Source organism: Sporothrix brasiliensis, assembly GCF_000820605.1.
Source record: "Sporothrix brasiliensis 5110 chromosome Unknown Cont14, whole genome shotgun sequence".
Lineage (NCBI taxonomy): Eukaryota > Fungi > Ascomycota > Sordariomycetes > Ophiostomatales > Ophiostomataceae > Sporothrix > Sporothrix brasiliensis.
Window position 1 is genome coordinate 969722 of NW_024467133.1, and position 16261 is coordinate 985982.

The following is a 16261-nucleotide window of genomic DNA, read 5'->3' on the forward strand; positions in this document are numbered from 1 at the left end:
GTATTACTTTGTCTCAGAACAGAGGCCCCGCTTTATTTTTATTTCAGACCTTTAAAACGGAAGGCGCAGTCCTTTTTTTTCTGTTTCTACTCTTCTCTTCTTTCTCTCCATATTGTACTACGGGCACATTTTATTGTAGGTGAGCTTGGACATCTGTTTGCACGCGAGCAATCGCGTTACAGCAGTTTGTTTCAGTCGAGTCCCCCTCTATCTTGTGCTCAAGAGAGATTTTCTTTGAACGGCACCGTTTATGGAAGCATGGTATTAGCAGTGGCTTCTCCTCGTGAGAAGCTGTGGCCATGACCACCGCCTCTTACCGCCGGTTGCTACATTACTTGACACATGTTGGAACGACATTTACGACAACAGCCTGGCCTTCGGTCTGACGTGAGAACGATTTCGACGTTTTAGAGGAACGGACTGAAATTGCATTGCTATGGGTGTCGTAAAAGTCGTAGAGGAGGTATCTGGACGACATCGAAACATCGTGGCGACATCATGTCCCCGACATGGCTACATCTTGTGGCTCCTCTGCCGCTGTACCCGAACCAGAATTGGATCCCGGCCTTCCGTCTTCCGTTTCCGCAGCCGCCCGTGCTTCCCTGTCTCCCGGCAAGGAGCCGAACCGCTCGTCCAGCAATTTCTGCTCGCGCTCCAGATTCTCCGTCCACGTTGCTCGAAGTTGCCCCATATGCGCGTCGAAACCAGACATCTGTCCCAGAGCCTGCTCAATGACTTCGCTCAGCTGCCGTACCGATGCACGCCGCCCGCCGCGCACTTCACCCGCTTCGACTGGGAACCGCAGCGGCAGGTGTTGGTCCAGATAGGGTGCGGTGTTGTAGTCGACGCCAGGAACGGCTGGCGCACGCATGGTGGCGATCATGACGTCGATCTCGTCGTGCGAGATGGTCTCGTCGTCGTCGAGGAGGAGGTTGTCGGTAGGTGGCAGCCGATCTAGAAGAACACCGCCCTCTGTAGCCTTTCCCTTGCCTTTATCCGTAGAGGGTCTTGCACTCGTGGTACTCTCGGCCGGATTTGGCGCTGCTTCGTATGTTTCTGCCTCTTTCGCTGCGTCGGCTGATTCTCTTGCTTCCTTTGCTGCCCGTGCTTCCGCCATTTCCGTCTTACGTGCCATGGCGGCTCCGATAATGTGTCGGCGGTCCATATCCGCCAAGTACAAAAAGCCTTCTCGCACGCCTGTGCGGTAGTATTCGAGCGTGTCCAACATGGCTTTGGCGCGCTCGATGCGACTGCGCGGTGGGTCAAACGGCTGGGTCAAGTCGGCGTCGGCGCGGAGCGGCACGAACATGGCCGGAATCGCGCTGGTGACCCGTGTTGGCGGAAGCTTGTATATAGTCGCAGGTGGCGTCTCTTGGGCGGGCGACGATATGCTCTGTGGAGGCACTGATGACTGCAGGGTCGGTACCACCGGCGTTTCAGTTCCCTTCTCTGCTGCTTGTGAAGTTTGACCCTCGCCCATTGGCACATCAATGTCCGCCTCAACTGGCGAGACTACGACGCCGTCGTCACTCATGATGGGCCGAGGAAGAGGTAGCCAGGCCGGGTAGTGTTATTACTTGGTCGACTGCAATGGGCGGCATTCGGAAGGGCCTCTTGAAAACGTATTATAAGTCGTGGCAGTTCATTTTCGCCAAGAAAGCAAGAAACGTAGATGTGTAAAGTGGTTGCGATTCTGTAGCTGTTTTGGAGCTTTATCTGGCGAAGCAACCTATATTGGCTCCCCATAGCACCTATATTGTTAGTATTATGTAATTCAAGCAATGAGTTTTCTGGGTGGCATTTCAATTTTCTATCGTGAGCTGAATGCTTGAAAGGCATTTTAAATTATTTATTCCTCTTTTGGAAAATGTATAAAGGTTAACTTTGATATTTTACATTTCACAATTTAAAAGATCAAGAAAAGCGAAATGTAAAGGGTATATGTGTCAAATGCGAGACATTCAGGCCTACAATATTCTGGCTTCTGCGACGTGACGTCATCCAAGGCGCCAAAGTCAATCTCGTTACATTTTGTACAGTGAAGTAAGTGATGATATGTACAAGTAATGGCTAAATAAAACGGCAAAATGTATATGCAGAACAGTAACCCAAGTCTTATAGTAAAATTACACGCAATGGTTTTGCCTCGTGTAGGATGCAAAGTCTCGAGACACCAACAGCGCAGACATTCCTTGGTTACCGTCACCTTGATGGTAAGATCTTCCGGATGTACTCGCGGAGCACCCGCAACGCACCGCGGACGTGGTCTTCCAACCGCCGGTCTTTCCGCCGACGCATCCAAAGCAGTACAAGAGCTAGGACAAAGAGGTCCAAGGTGGCATGTTTGAACAGCGCCCAGGCCAACCAGCCAAACCAAGCTACGGGGCTCTTCTCGCGGCGAGACCGGAACTCCCGCCCTGATGTGATTTGTTCACGCAATGCTGCAATCTCGGCCGAGAGCTTGACCATGGCGCGCTCCATCATTTTGGACCACCGTTGGCTCCCACGTTTAGCCACATCACCAGAGTCTGCTCCAGCAGCAGTGGCTGCCGCTGCCGCAGCACCGGACCTCTGACTGCCCCCTCGGCTGCCTCCTGGACCGGCACCGTATTGGCTTCCATTGTGAACTGTGGTAATACCGCGCCGCCGTCTTCTTGCTGCGGCATTCCCACCGTCTTCATCCTCTTCCTCTTCGTCACCATCGTCGGCGGAGGCTGCTGCCTCGAGCTCTTCTTCGATCATGCGTATGCGGTGCTCCCGTTCGGCCTCGTCTTCCTCGCTCATAGGACTCAAAATTTTCATGGGCCCGCCGTCCGACGCCGTTGCTGCTAGGCTTGGTCGCCGGTGCTGCCGCTCGTTCTCGTGGTCGTGGTCGTGGTCGTGGTCGTGGTCGTGGTCATGATCGCGGGTATGGTCACGGTCAAATTTGCGATCGCGGTCGCGCTGGTCTCGATCTACGTAGTCTCGTGTGTCGTAGTACTCGTCCTGTCGTGGGGACTGGGGCATGCCGTATAATGTGTCTTTCCGGAAAGAGCCAGAAGAACTGGGGCTGTGGTTGTCCTTGATCTGGTTCCAGACAAATTCGAGTTCGGCAACAAGCTCGTTGGCGGTACTATTGGCAGGCACGAGGTGAGTCCTCTGTTAGCTTCGGCTCCAATGCAGTCAGCAAGTCAGCCTGGATGGCAGGGCAGCTTACGGTGTTGTGGCATAAGTGTGCATGGTCTCGATCAGGCTCTCAATGTAGCGGCGCTTGGCCTCGGTCCGGCCGAGTCCTCGTTGGGCATTCCACGCATCCCACTTGTCCTGTTCGCGGCGCAGCTCGTCGACGGCGAGTCCGGAGTAGGCGTTGGGCCGCTCCATAACACCGTCGATGTCGCCCTCCATAGCTTGTTTGTAGAGGCCATAGAGGCGCATACGGTCGCTAGGTGGTGGGCGGGCGGCGCCCGTCTTGGGGATCTTCTTGACGGTGTTGAGCGCATGGACGAAAACGCGATCTGGGACGAACGGAAGAGATCGTGTCAGCATTGGAACAATTTGGCACAAGCCGGTGCCGACGGTGTGAGGAGAGACGTACCAACTGAGTCGGCCATGGTTGGCAGTTGCGTGAGTGTATTGGGGCTAATCGACGGATGCAGAAAAGGTGTTGGCGGGATGTGATGTCACGTATCACGGAGGACTGTAGTCCTCGATAGGTCCACAGCGCACGCTTCCGAGGCCTCGTCAGGCTTTGTTGAAGTCGCCCAATGCGGGCTATGCGCAGGAACAAGGGACGGTGATGAAATAGAAAGACGAGAATATGCCGTGTAACAAGAAAGGTCGACGCGCGTCAGGGGCGACGGCGCGTGAAGCAACTGTATGCAGTGAGAGCTGTGCTGGTGTTTAGTCTTCCAGTGTTTTTGACTAGTCCGTCACCGTTGAGAAGAGCCGAGGGTAGTCGCTGGCAACTATTGCAACGTCAGGCACACACGTCGTCCCGTTGGGAAAGAGCGACAGACAGGGGAGGCGCGGAATGGTAATCACCATGACAAGACCAGCAGGAGCGATGGGGAATAGGACGCTACAACCATCACAAAAGAATGAAGATAAAAGGCAATGGCGATGTTTTGACGCGGGATGGTCCTTACTATGGGCGATTCTCAGCTATTTGGCGGAGAAGGGCCTGGCCACGACACGCACTGGGGATGGATTGAGGTTCGTGGAGTGACAGTAGAGTAAAAGTGCGCAAAGACAGAAAGAGCACGTCTGTCGCTGGTAAGATACACGACTCTTTGGTTCGCTTGTGGAGGCGATGGCTTTCTTTGAACTGCCTCGGCGTGCGGAGGTGCAGATCCGCAGGGCCTGTCAAGCGCGTGCTGTTGCTATGTCGTAATGTAAGATAATTACTGCAGTGCTGCCGTGAATTAATTACAGCTCCTATATTGCCCTATATCTGATAGTCGCCAAAGCCCTATTAAACGCTAATGTTCCTGCAAACATCCTAGGGGCGCTGAATCATACCCCCAGCAAAGCACCCGGTGCCTGGAATGCCCCTGTAAATCAAGACGCTGCGCGCCGAGGCACGTGAAAGAGGTTCAACTATTCATAACGTCTCGTCCGTACGGAGTAAATATTTAAGCTCCTCAGCTAGGTGTACATAAAGTCGAGTACGTGCGAAGGGAGAGCTTCTGATTAGAAAACCCGAGCGGGGTTTAAACACTGCTCGACGTCTCGGTCGTGTCAGATTTATTTTGGTTTGATTTTAATTTGATTTGTTGTCGTCACATTTCTGTGTCTCCTAGCAGTTCTAGTCTGACGTGAAGCCTGGTCACGAGATCTCAAGCTTCAGGACGTGCTTGGCTTTTATCGCCATAGATGTTTGCCTTTTGGGCTACATAGAACTTCATCTTTGCCTTGTTCTCCAGCGCTCGTTCGGCAGCCTTTCCACCGGCCTCCTTCTTGCTCAGCGCCGAACCGTATCCGAGGCACTCCGATTTGCCCCAGGCGTCTACCCACACGGCCACCGTAAACAGCGGCATCTTGCTGTGTTTATCCCGAAGAACCTTTTTCGTAGGTGCATCTTCGTACCGGATTTTGACCTCTTTGCATCCGATCAGTGCAGCGAGCTGGACCTTGGCGGTCAATGTCGTTTTTTTTAGTGGAGGGAAGTCTTGGGCAGGTTCCTTCGTTGGTGTGCTTTTGTCACCTTGTGATGTGATATCAGCGTCCGTTGAGACTGGTGCTGTCGCCGTTGTTGTTTTTGTTGTTGTTGTTGTAGCCGGCGTGTTATTACCCGGGCTTGCTACTGCATTGGCGATCAAGGCTTGTATCGACAGTTGCGGCTTGTCGACCGAAGCTGCAAATGGTTGGGTATGCATCTGGGTACGACGGACGTTATACTTGCGCTCAATCTCTTTGGAGAGCGACATTGCCCACAAGGATTTGAGCCACCGCAGGGCGATTGTGACGCCGTCGTATGCTGGCACATTCGCAGCGGCTGGCGGGCGTGCACGAATCAAAGCCCCCACGTAGGCCTCGAAGAGATCGCCATTAACTTTTTCTCGTTCTTTGGCCGCCGCTTTGGTGCCGCGCGCTGGCGCGCTGTCTGTGAACTCAGCAGGGAGCCTGGCGCGCTTTTCAATTCCATAGTGTGTTGTATACTGTGCCAGGTTGGAGTTGCGTAGCAGGCCCTCTCGCATCTGCGATTTTCGTCCAGGCGTCAAGTGCGGAAACGTCTGTGTAATGATCTCAGAGGCGGCGTAGTAGATGAAAGCGTCGCCTAAAAACTCCAGCGTCTCGTAGTTCGCGACCTCGTTCCAGCCACGGTGTGTCAAGGCCATTTGTTCAAGCCTTTCGTCTGGGATGGGTGGCAATGGCGGATACTCAGTCGGAATGTCTTTGACTGTCCAGGCTGTCATGCTTACTAGACTTGGGATTAACGACGCCGGATTCTGTATAGGCACTGCCTGGGAAGCTGTGAGGGCAGGTACAACTAAGCTTGAAGCAGCTCGTGCTGCTGCTTCCGGTTTGTCGTCGCCATTTTGGCTGGCAGAAGAGCCCTCACTACCGAGCGTTTGAAGTACTGGTAATGTGGTCTTGTTCAATGTGAGAAGTCGTTCCAGAGGTGCGCCATACTCGCCAGAGTCGCCCAGTTCCGCTGCTTTCACGAAAGCGCGAAGCTCTTTGTAGTATTCTCGTAACAATGTGAGCTTTTCTGGTGGTATTAATGGTGTAGCCTTTTGCCGCTTCGATGTATCGCCAATCTCAACTGTGACGTCTAGAGATCGTTTTGACATGATGTCAAAGAATGCGGTGAGAATGCTATGAATGAAGAAAACAAAGCCCAAAAACATTTATATCACCAAAATTCATATCGAGACTAGCAACTTTTTTCGAGCTCCACAGTGCTGGGGTGTGATGTGTGAATATGCACTGGTATATTTGGACTGTGTGGATATGATGTCGACCAATTACAATCGGCATTTGTCACCGGCTTCTAGCGAAACTGCGACCAGAAAAGAAACCACCCGACGACCTTCCAATGCTTCTGCGAATTACCAGTCGTACGCTTTCCTGTCCCACGAACAACGGCGGCGCATTCTCTCCACGTCGCCAAGATGAGTGTCCCGCGCGCAAGACTGCTGGAGCTGCTGAAGGTAAGCATCTCAATTGACCCGTATCCCTCATCCTGCGACCCGACGGCCCATTGTACTTGGCCAAGCTGATCGAGCTGACGAGCATCACCAATCATAGGCCCAGTGCAGAGTCTTCAACATGACCTACAACCCTGAAGGCATCCGCACGGGCAACAAGGTCCTGCGCCAGAGACTTCGTGGCCCTGCCCTGGCCTCCTACTACCCACGAAAGGTCGTCACCATCCGTGATCTCCAACGCGAATTCGGCCCCGACTTGGAGGCATTCGACGAGTGGGACGAAGATCGCCTGGAAGGTCTCGCTAAGTACGTTTGCCTACACTCCGATACAACGACGCTCGTTAGTTTTAAGTCGATTTGTTCGGTACACTGACCTCCATTCTAGTCTCCGTGCCCGTGGCAAGGGCAACGCAAAGAAGAAGGCTGCCGGTAAGCTCTCCAGGAAGAAGTCAACTACCAATCTCGAGCCATGTGCTGACTCAAAGAAGACCCGAAAAGGAAATAAATGCAAAGCCAAACAAATAGAGCAATTGTACGATAGCGATGATGTTATGGGCCGGCAAGAAAGTCGCGCTTTTCGGTTAGGCCTGGACATGTTTGTACGGTTTTTTTCTGTCGAACCTTCCCATTTTGGATGTCGCCTACCACGCGAGATATACCAAATATACCAAACTTTTCATTTTCTTCTACCGTTTGTTTGGTTTGTCTTCATCGCTGCCTCCCTGACCGTCGAAAGCAAGCAAAGTCTCGGTCTTTCGCGCTGCTTGGCCATCGAGGTGCGTCGCGCCTGCTGTATATGGTCGTGGAAAGAAGATTAAAAGGGGTTGCTCGAGGCTACCACTCGGCAGAGGAAGGAACGTTTAACATAGCTGCACAGGTTAGCCTGCCGCGTCGGTACGATCGTAGGGCATTTTTTGATCTACAGTGTCTGCCGGTGCCTGCCATATTGGTTTGTTTGGGTCGAGAAGCGTCGTGCTTTCCTACTTGCTCTTCGCTCTTGCTTTTTGTGGTGCAATACTTAGCTCACTTACTTCCCAGCTCCTTCCTTTGGGGTCCCACAATCGGGCATATTGTGCCCAAGTGCTCTTTCCTTCGCAGTGCCTCTTGCCTAGTCAGTCGTGCTGAGTTTAATTCTCTCTCGGTCGATTTGTCCTGCTCTGATGCGGTGGTCTGGTTTGTAGCTTCTTGCCAGTGACTACATCGTCTTACTTTGCTTGAAGATGCTCCTTCTTTGCTCTCTTTGCCACACCCTCAATAATCCCTTGGCCAAGAAGCGCCGCGCCCCGCTTCAAATCACCTGTAACACGGCGACGTGACAGCATCTGTGGCAAGCCAACATGGCCGGTCACCGGCACGGAAGGGTGTGTATCCGGAGCGAGGGCAAATCTTGGTGTGTGTGCCCTTATCTACACCCGTTTATTTCTCTCCGCGCGTAAAATTTTCGTGCCACGCTCTTTCCTTTTGGGCATTACAACAATATTGCGCTTGCGACTCCCTCCTTCCGTTCTGGAATTTCATTTCGCGATACTTCCACCTTCTCCCTTTTCTCCTCTTCCTTCTCTATCTCCCTCCCCTGATCAACCAATATATCCCAGTCACTCCTTCCCTCTTGTGTTGTGTTATTTCCAGTTGTAGCAGGTGGTCGAGAAACGACACGATTGGTCTTTCCTAGGGAAGATAAGTCTTGGTTATGCCATAATACGTCCCATTTGCTGCCATATGTTTGTCCATCGTGTCTTTTTTGTATTCTTCTTCCCTTTGTCTCCCATCCACTCTTGACTTCTCGTCCCATACCCAAGTCTCTGTTCTGTGGTCCATAGTTTCTCTGCTTCTTCCGTTTGCTCTCAATTTCCACCATAGTCTACTTGATTTGTGACACCCTGTCCACACATCGCACACTTTTGATGTTCGATTGTGATTTCTGTTTCTCTCTTGTTTGTTTCTGATCATTCCTCATTATTTCGCGGCGGAATGCCGATCAGTCACTCCTTTACCACATCAAAATCACCAAAAAAATCTGTTGTGTTACCTTCTTTCAACTTACACGCGTTCTTTTCCTTCCTTGGTTTATTTCACGGATCTATTGCGGCATCTGCGTCGTCATTTTTGTCAGCTGCGTGTGCAGACAAGTCTTCACTGTGCAAAACTAGTCGACCACCTTGCTCGAACAAAGACCATCTGAAGCAGAACCGTTCTCGACAGCTATGTCTCCGCGTCATTCTACTGGATCTCCTCTTCGGCGTCACAATTCAGGCTCTCAAGGGTTTGGCCAGGACGAAAATTCTCTCGGCTATCCTGACAACCACACGGTACATAGTTCTCAGGTAAGTAGACACAAGTACCTCCCCTTTTGGCTTTACACGAGTGTCGGATCTCGCTCCAATTCCGACTAAATATCGGCATTCACTCTCATAGAAGCGTTACTACGACAATACAAGGAAGAAATTGATACATAATCCTAACACTTGGCTTATGATTTCTGTTTAGAATTCGTTCTCAAGCATGCGAGGAAACGTGGTGACTTTGACCACGAACAAGCTTGCCAATCAAATGGGACCCAAGGTGCGTCTTCTGCATCGTATTCGATGTATTTAATAAAGAAATACGTCAAACCTTGCAGAAGAGCTTTTCTTTCTCATCGAGACACCTTGCTGACATTACTTTTTTAGAAAACCCACGAGTCTTCGACTCCCCCCACCGTCTACCCTATGGACACTCTTCTTGCCAAACTCTCAGAGCAGCAGGCCGCTATCCGTGAGCAGAACGATGGGCTGAAGCGGGCTGAGGAGGATGCCTCTTTTGCCAGAGCCATGGAACAGCAGCAAGGTTGCAGCTCACTGCCTATCACTCCTGGCATTAACGGCCTCCAAGGATCATCTGCTTTGATGCTGCGCTCTTCCAGTGCCAACCAGCCGGAAAGTTCAGATGAGGTACTCCGTCTCAAGCTTCAGCTGGCTCATGCACAAAACAAGATCAATATCCTTGACAACGAATTGGCGAATACCCGTTCTATCAAGTCAGATCCGTCTCAGGCTCTATCTCTGGCCAACACTGACCCTGATTTTCCGTCGGTCCCACTGTCGGACCAGATTGCCCCTCCTGGGATGATTGGCCTTCGTGCCCCTAGTGCAGCCCGACCTCTGTTCAATCGTGAAAACATCTGGGCGCAGGCAGATGAGCCTCGTCTTGAAACTCTTGACAACCCCACAGGTTCTATTGGCCGCGCTCGTAGTATGTGGCGTGATGATATCAAACAGGGTGGATTTCAACAGTCTTTCCCTAATGGACCCAGCTCGGTTCCTATTGGGACAGGCCCTTACACCTCCCAACCGGCTTCCATCTGGCCTCCTAGCCGCCCTGGCCATCAAGCATTTTTTGATGCTAACCTTCCAGGTTTCAGTGACACCCAAGGTGCTTTGGATGACACTCGTGGCCGGATGACCCCGGATACCGACCTGCTTCTCCGGCCCCAGCGGCCTGGGAATAGATCTGATTCCCGCAATCCCAATACCCAAGCCTTCAATGGCTACAGCAACTTCAACGCTGGGCAGGTTTTGTTCGATACCAACCCCGGATTTTTGACGGGGGGGAGTGGCCCGAACATGAACAATAACAGCCTCGGCATGTTTCCCCAATTCCAGCAGCCGCCTATCGGGACTCCGTTGTCGCCTCATGCTACGGAGTTTAACACCGACACTGCGTCGTCTTGGAAAGAGGTGGGTTTCATTGGTTCCCTGTCCCTTTCCCATCGTGTTCAATTTTGTTTCACTTCCTTTCTTTTTTGCGTCCTTTTTTTACAGCTATATCTATGATATGCTTGCATTGTTGATTCGATTTACTAATGATCACCCCTTTTTTTTATTAAAATAGTCCACCATTCCAGATAACCAAACTTTCCTGCCAACGACCGAGCCTCTGAATTACCGTCGCCTGCTTGACCGAAACGTCAACTGCAACTAGAAGTATATTGTTGACAAAATCGTCAGTAGCAACGACCAGCAAGCTTCCATCTTCCTTCAGCAGAAGCTCAAAGTCGGCACCTCGGATCAAAAGTATGACATTGTTGAGGCCATTGCCGCCCAGGCGTATCCCTTAATGATCAATCGCTTTGGAAATTTCCTGGTCCAGCGCTGCTTCGAGCACGGATCCCCCGAGCAGATTGTTAAGATTGCCGAAGCCATTCGTGGCAATACGCTCAGCCTCTCGATGGATCCCTTTGGTTGCCATGTGGTCCAGAAGGCGTTCGATTCGGTTCCTGAGGACTACAAGGCAATCATGGTCCACGAGTTGCTTCGCCGCATCCCTGAGACGGTTATTCACCGCTATGCTTGCCATGTCTGGCAAAAACTGTTTGAGCTTCGCTGGAACGACTCTCCTCCTCAAATCATGAAATACGTCAACGAGGCACTGTGCGGGATGTGGCATGAAGTTGCTCTTGGTGAGACAGGAAGTCTTGTTGTGCAGAACATCTTTGAAAACTGCCTAGAGGAAGACAAAGTAAGCTGTCGACACTCTGAAATGTGCATTTGAACTTACAAAGACTAACCTACCCAGCGTCCTTGCATTGAAGAGGTTCTTGGAAACATTGACATCGTAGCCCACGGCCAATTCGGAAACTGGTGTATTCAGCATATATGCGAGCATGGTGCCCCTGGTGATCGTGGTCGCGCCATTGACCATGTCATCCAGTTTGCGGCCGAATACAGCATGGATCAGTTTGCTTCGAAGGTGGTCGAGAAGTGTCTGAAGATTGGCGGAGCCGATTTCTTAGGCCGCTACTTGGATCGCGTTTGTGAGGGCAGAGTCGATCGGCCTCGCATCCCGTTGATTGACATCGCCAGTGATCAGTACGGCAACTATCTCATCCAGTACATCCTAACGCACGCCAGCACACAGCACAGAGAAGTTGTTGCGGCCCACATTCGGAAGCACATGGTATCTCTCCGTGGCTCCAAGTTTGGATCGCGTGTTGGTATGCTTTGTACCAACCCGGCTGTTGCGACCCGTCCTGGCCCTGGTGTTGGACCTTCTGTTGGACGGCTGCCTCCTCGCTACGGTAAGTAACCAGATATTCACTGGCGTACACGACCGTGGATCTGACATGATTACACTCTTCTGCAGCAGGTGCTCCGCCGTCTCGCCAGCGTGCTGCTGGTGCCCCCGGACTTTACAACGGCGAATAGAAGGCTCAGTTCCCACCTTTGTTGCACTCTTTCGTCACCCCCCCTTTCTTTTTCTCCTACCGTTTCCACTTTCCATTTATTTTCGGACATTATTTCTATGCTTCATTTGCAATTGCTGTGTTTCCCTTATCTTCTGCCCACTACTCGCTATTTCAACGCGCAGAGAGTTTTCTATGACCAGCTCGGCCACATCATGTAACTGGTTCTCACTGAGAACATATTTCCTATCTTCTATTTACAAATCACTCGACATCCTACACTCGACAGGCTACTGCCCGAATCGAATGCTTTGGACACAGCATGGTTATTGTTTTGCAATATTCAAATCTGTACTTACATAAGTACACGTGTTGCCACAGCTGATCCCAGGCTCGGTATCGGTCGCGGCACACCACACTTCTTTTTTTTTATTTTTCGTTTTCGTTTTCGTTTTCGTTTTCCGTTTCTGTTTATATGTTTTTACGATGTGATCCATCGCTAAGCCAGAGAGCTAAGTCTCCTCGGCTTAAACAAAAGTTGAAATACATTTCTTCCAAATATGGTGGCCGGGGATGCGTTGCCTTCGTTGTTTGCCAGGGGAGGACAGGAGATGGCGAGTGGTGTGCACCAGCAGTCAACAAGGAAGATGTATTTTATAGTTTTGTTTTACTTGATGGCAGAAAGCAACGAAGGCAGCCTTGTCATACACTTGCATGAGATAATTGTTGTTCTTGTATTTCTATATGAAAATCCAAAATCACATCACAGGCTTCTTTAGACAACAGAGTCCCAAGCATGCTTGTAAGCCCCCAGTGAGCCGCTGCTCGGAACGGAATGTATCTCACACACAGTTTTGTCTCTTTGAAACCCATTATCGTTTAATGGCTGCACCAAACTTAGAGGTGAGGATCAGTTACGTGTATGGAACCAAAGATCTTTTGATTGAGTTCAAGGCCAAAACTAAGCCCCTCTTGTTCTGTGTTTGTATAAATTGCACATTTTCTGTGGGTATGGGAGACGGTACACTCCATGTATTCCAGTTGGGTCGCCGCGTTCCTTTTCTCCTCTATTTTCTTCTACTGCATTTGTAGAGAAATTCATTCAAAAGTATTTATTTACAAGACTATCCCAATTTTTCTTTACGAGCTGCAGCTACATTGCATAGCCCTCTGCTTCTCCGGTACATCCTGTGTCCAGCGAACTTCCTCGAGGGCATCACCCTGGTAGGGCTCGCTGCTGCCGTCAAACGTCTGGCCATTCCACTCATCGGCAAAGGGGTGCAGCGCCATGTGCATAATACGGCGCAGCACGTCGCGCTCGCCGTCGCGCTCGACGCGACGAATGACCTCGTCCAGCACCCAGCCGCGGGGCACAAAATTGGGATTAACGGCTTTCATGGTGCGGATGCGGCGCTCCTCGCGTTCTTCGCTCGTGGTTATGGTGGTGGTGGTGGTGGTTCTGCTGCTGCTGTCCGCCTCGGCTGCGGCCTTGTCGCTGGCCACGACCCGATCCCGCCAATCGGACAGCCACTCCGCCACAAGACGCCGACCGGCCTCTTCACTAACAGCGGCCGTGACACCTTCGCGGTAAAAGAACATCTCGGCGGTATGGCGGCGAGCCTCGGGCGTCTCAATGTCAGCAAGGCGCACGGAACTCAGGCGGCGGAAGAACATGTTGAAGTCAAGCTCGATCTGTTCCATGACATCGAGCAGGCCCGTGATGAGCGGATCCATGTCGCCCGTGGCGGCGAGGTCCTTGTGCGCAGGAGCGGGCAGGCCCAAGCGGGCCATGAACAGGCGCTTGTACTCGGAGATGAACAGGTTCTTGTACTCTTCGCCAACGCGCATAATAATGTCCTCGGCGTGCGAGGCGAGCTCACCGGCAGCACGCTCGACGCTGGGCGGGATGGTCGCCGGCGAAGCATGCGCCTGCTGTGATTGTGGTGTTGGTGTGGACGACGGGGCCTCCACATCGGCTATTTTGCCACCTGCAGCAAGGACGTCGGCCTTGGCCAAGCCAATGATACCCTCTTCAATGAAAGACGGCTCGTCGACCCGAGCGCCGGCGGCCAGCAGCTCCCCTAGGGCCTCACCAAAGCGCACGAGGTTCCACCAGATGATGGATGGTTGGTTGCGATAACTGTAGCGTAGGTGATGATCGTCATGGTTGGGTGTGTAGGACGGGTCAAAGTTGTCCAGGAAGGCAAAGGGGCCAAAGTCAAGCGACAGGCCTAGGACGGACGTGTTGTCGGTGTTGAGCACGCCATTCATGAAGCCATACACTTGCCAGTGGGCAACTGTACGCGCATTGCGGCGCACAATCTCGCGGTAGAGGCGAGCATACCGGTTCTCGTCCGTGCCAGCGGCAGGGCCATCGGGTTCGATGGGACTTTCAATGGTGTCCCAGGGAACACCCCGAGGAGGGTGCAGCAGGCGCTCTACGCTGTCATCGTCGGGAGACAGCTTGTCAGCTAGACGACCAGGCAGCTTATCCCAGCCGCCGTAGACGGTCTCAGCGACATAATCGGCAAGCTGGCGCGTCAACGGCCGGTCGCCGCGAGTACGTAGCAGGTCAAATGTGCCAAGCCGCAGCCAGCTCTCAGCGAAGCGGGTGACGATGGCTGCAGGCTCAAGGCGCTCGCGGTGGACAAGAACGTTGGGCAGCAAGGTCAGAGCAAGGGCACGCGTGGACGGGATCCCAAGGGCATTGAGCGACTCGCTGACGACGAACTCGCGGATGCTGCTGCGCAACACAGCTCGGCCATCGGCAAAGCGGCTGTACGGCGTCATGCCAGCGCCTTTGAGCTGGATTTCGTACGACGTGGGCGGCGGTTGTGCAGAAGCACCTTGTGATACAGGCGGCAGCTTCGAATCGAGGGACACTGGCACCTCGAACAAGCTAATCGCTCGTCCATCGCCCAACTGACCGGCCCACTGGCCGAACTGGTAGCCGCCATAGCACTGGGCCCAAGGGTATCCCGTTTTGCTAGCCGACTGTGACGGCAAATCGGAGGCCGCTTGGCTTTGCTGTTCACTCTGCTCGGCGCTTTGGTTTCCACCGCCTCCCCCTTCCTCTTCCTCCGCCGCAGCTTCGCCGCCTTCCCATCCCCAGAGCTTGTTGCCGGCCACGGTTTGACGGAAATCGTCCGTGCCAGCCTCAGACTGCTTAAGGCCCAAGTCCCGCAGCGCTGCCGGTGAGACGGCCAGCAGCTCTAGGTTTTCTTGGTGCTCCGGTCGCACAAATGTGTAGAGAGCGCCACGCACTAGCCGCGGGCCGAGTTTGGTACGAACAGCGCGATGCGAGGACAAGGGCGTAGGGAACTGCAGATCGGTGGGCAGCGACTCAGTGAAGCGCCAGGTCTTTGGGAGGGAGGCCAGAGTGTGGCCGGAGTCGTTGGGGGAGGACGCCATTGCGGCGGGAGATGCGAGGAAGTGCCGGCGGCGGCCAGGCGTGTGGGCAAGGACGTCGGCACCGCCCCAAAGACGAGAGACGGGCCCAGCCAGGCGGAGATGCGGTGTGTGCAGGGCACAGGTCACAGCAGCAGCAGAGACGGCGACGTGTTGGCAGCTGGCTGCTCTTGATAGCATAGGCGACGGGTGAAAACGGGCTCGCTGGTCCGTGTGAGAGAAGGCTCGATTTCTTGCAGGGCACACTCTTGGTATTCTGAGTGGTGCTTCTCGAATACATATATCCAGAATACCAAAGGGCAGGTCGGCGTTTCAAGGGCGAGCGTGGGACGCGCAGTTCCTATGTACTCCCATAAGTCGATACGTCTGTCTTGTTGCGACGTCTGGGGCTTTCCAAAGGGTATAGACCTTGATAGATGACAAAAGTGAACACACACGAGAGTGATATGCAAACAAAAAAGGTAAGAAGGCGGCCTGTTGCAACGGAGGATGACGGAGTGTGCAGGAGCGTTCGACAGTTGCGGTCCGGTCTTTGGTCCCAGCGCTGTCGCGGCAGGAGGCAAAACAATACGTCAACGGGCGGCGAGCCCCACTCTTGCGCAAGTGCGCTCGGCGTAGCGGGGAAAAGTGACGAAAGCGAGGGGAAAGAAGCGCGATGGATTTAGCAGGGCAGCCCGTTGGACGGCAGGAACGGAGTTCAGGAACGGGTCTCGGGGTCTCGAGTTGTCGCTGGGTAGCGCCTGCTTTTTAAAGGATCACCGTTCAACGTACGTCTTTGCCTTTCCTCTCCTATTTCATTTTGCATTTTGCATATGGACAAAACAACGGCACACAGCATGCAATAAACGGCTCTTTCATTCGTTTTGCGGGTCCTTGCAGTTGTCCTCGGCGACTACAAATCAAAAATTCAGCCAGCTGTAGAATGCACACAGCAAGCCATTCCACGGCGTCCAGTTCCATCCATGGTGACTTTTGTTTGAAACCTCTTCCTGCGCTTGAATTGCTTACAAAATATTGGAGGAAGACAGGATGCTGAGACACTCTTGAAGAACTACCGAATAAC

The 16261-nt window shown here is 52.8% G+C and overlaps 5 protein-coding genes across 5 annotated transcripts; 1 reads left to right on the top strand and 4 right to left on the bottom strand.

The window, feature by feature from the left end:
• Window positions 1-496: 496 nt before the first annotated feature.
• SPBR_03801 (uncharacterized protein) lies at window positions 497-1534 on the bottom strand (the record flags this gene model as incomplete). Its single annotated transcript, XM_040762091.1, has 1 exon — window positions 497-1534. One exon carries the CDS (start codon window positions 1532-1534, stop codon window positions 497-499), a length of 1038 nt encoding a protein of 345 aa, XP_040622968.1.
• Window positions 1535-2202: 668 nt separating this feature from the next.
• Window positions 2203-3590, bottom strand: SPBR_03739 (acyl-binding protein family; the record flags this gene model as incomplete). The annotated part of the gene is made up of 3 exons (XM_040762029.1): window positions 2203-3112; window positions 3197-3494; window positions 3575-3590. 3 exons carry the CDS (start codon window positions 3588-3590, stop codon window positions 2203-2205), a joined length of 1224 nt encoding a protein of 407 aa, XP_040622969.1.
• A 1224-nt stretch (window positions 3591-4814) lies between these two features.
• Window positions 4815-5816, bottom strand: SPBR_03804 (nucleolar rnase; the record flags this gene model as incomplete). The annotated part of the gene is made up of 1 exon (XM_040762094.1): window positions 4815-5816. The coding sequence occupies one exon, from the start codon at window positions 5814-5816 to the stop codon at window positions 4815-4817; it is 1002 nt and encodes a 333-aa protein (XP_040622970.1).
• A 777-nt stretch (window positions 5817-6593) lies between these two features.
• Window positions 6594-11812, top strand: SPBR_03560 (uncharacterized protein; the record flags this gene model as incomplete). The annotated part of the gene is made up of 9 exons (XM_040761851.1): window positions 6594-6632; window positions 6730-6935; window positions 7015-7058; window positions 9366-9860; window positions 10023-10345; window positions 10590-11067; window positions 11116-11126; window positions 11184-11685; window positions 11754-11812. 9 exons carry the CDS (start codon window positions 6594-6596, stop codon window positions 11810-11812), a joined length of 2157 nt encoding a protein of 718 aa, XP_040622971.1.
• Window positions 11813-12930: 1118 nt separating this feature from the next.
• Window positions 12931-15201, bottom strand: SPBR_03628 (uncharacterized protein; the record flags this gene model as incomplete). The annotated part of the gene is made up of 1 exon (XM_040761918.1): window positions 12931-15201. One exon carries the CDS (start codon window positions 15199-15201, stop codon window positions 12931-12933), a length of 2271 nt encoding a protein of 756 aa, XP_040622972.1.
• Between the last annotated feature and the right edge of the window lie 1060 nt (window positions 15202-16261).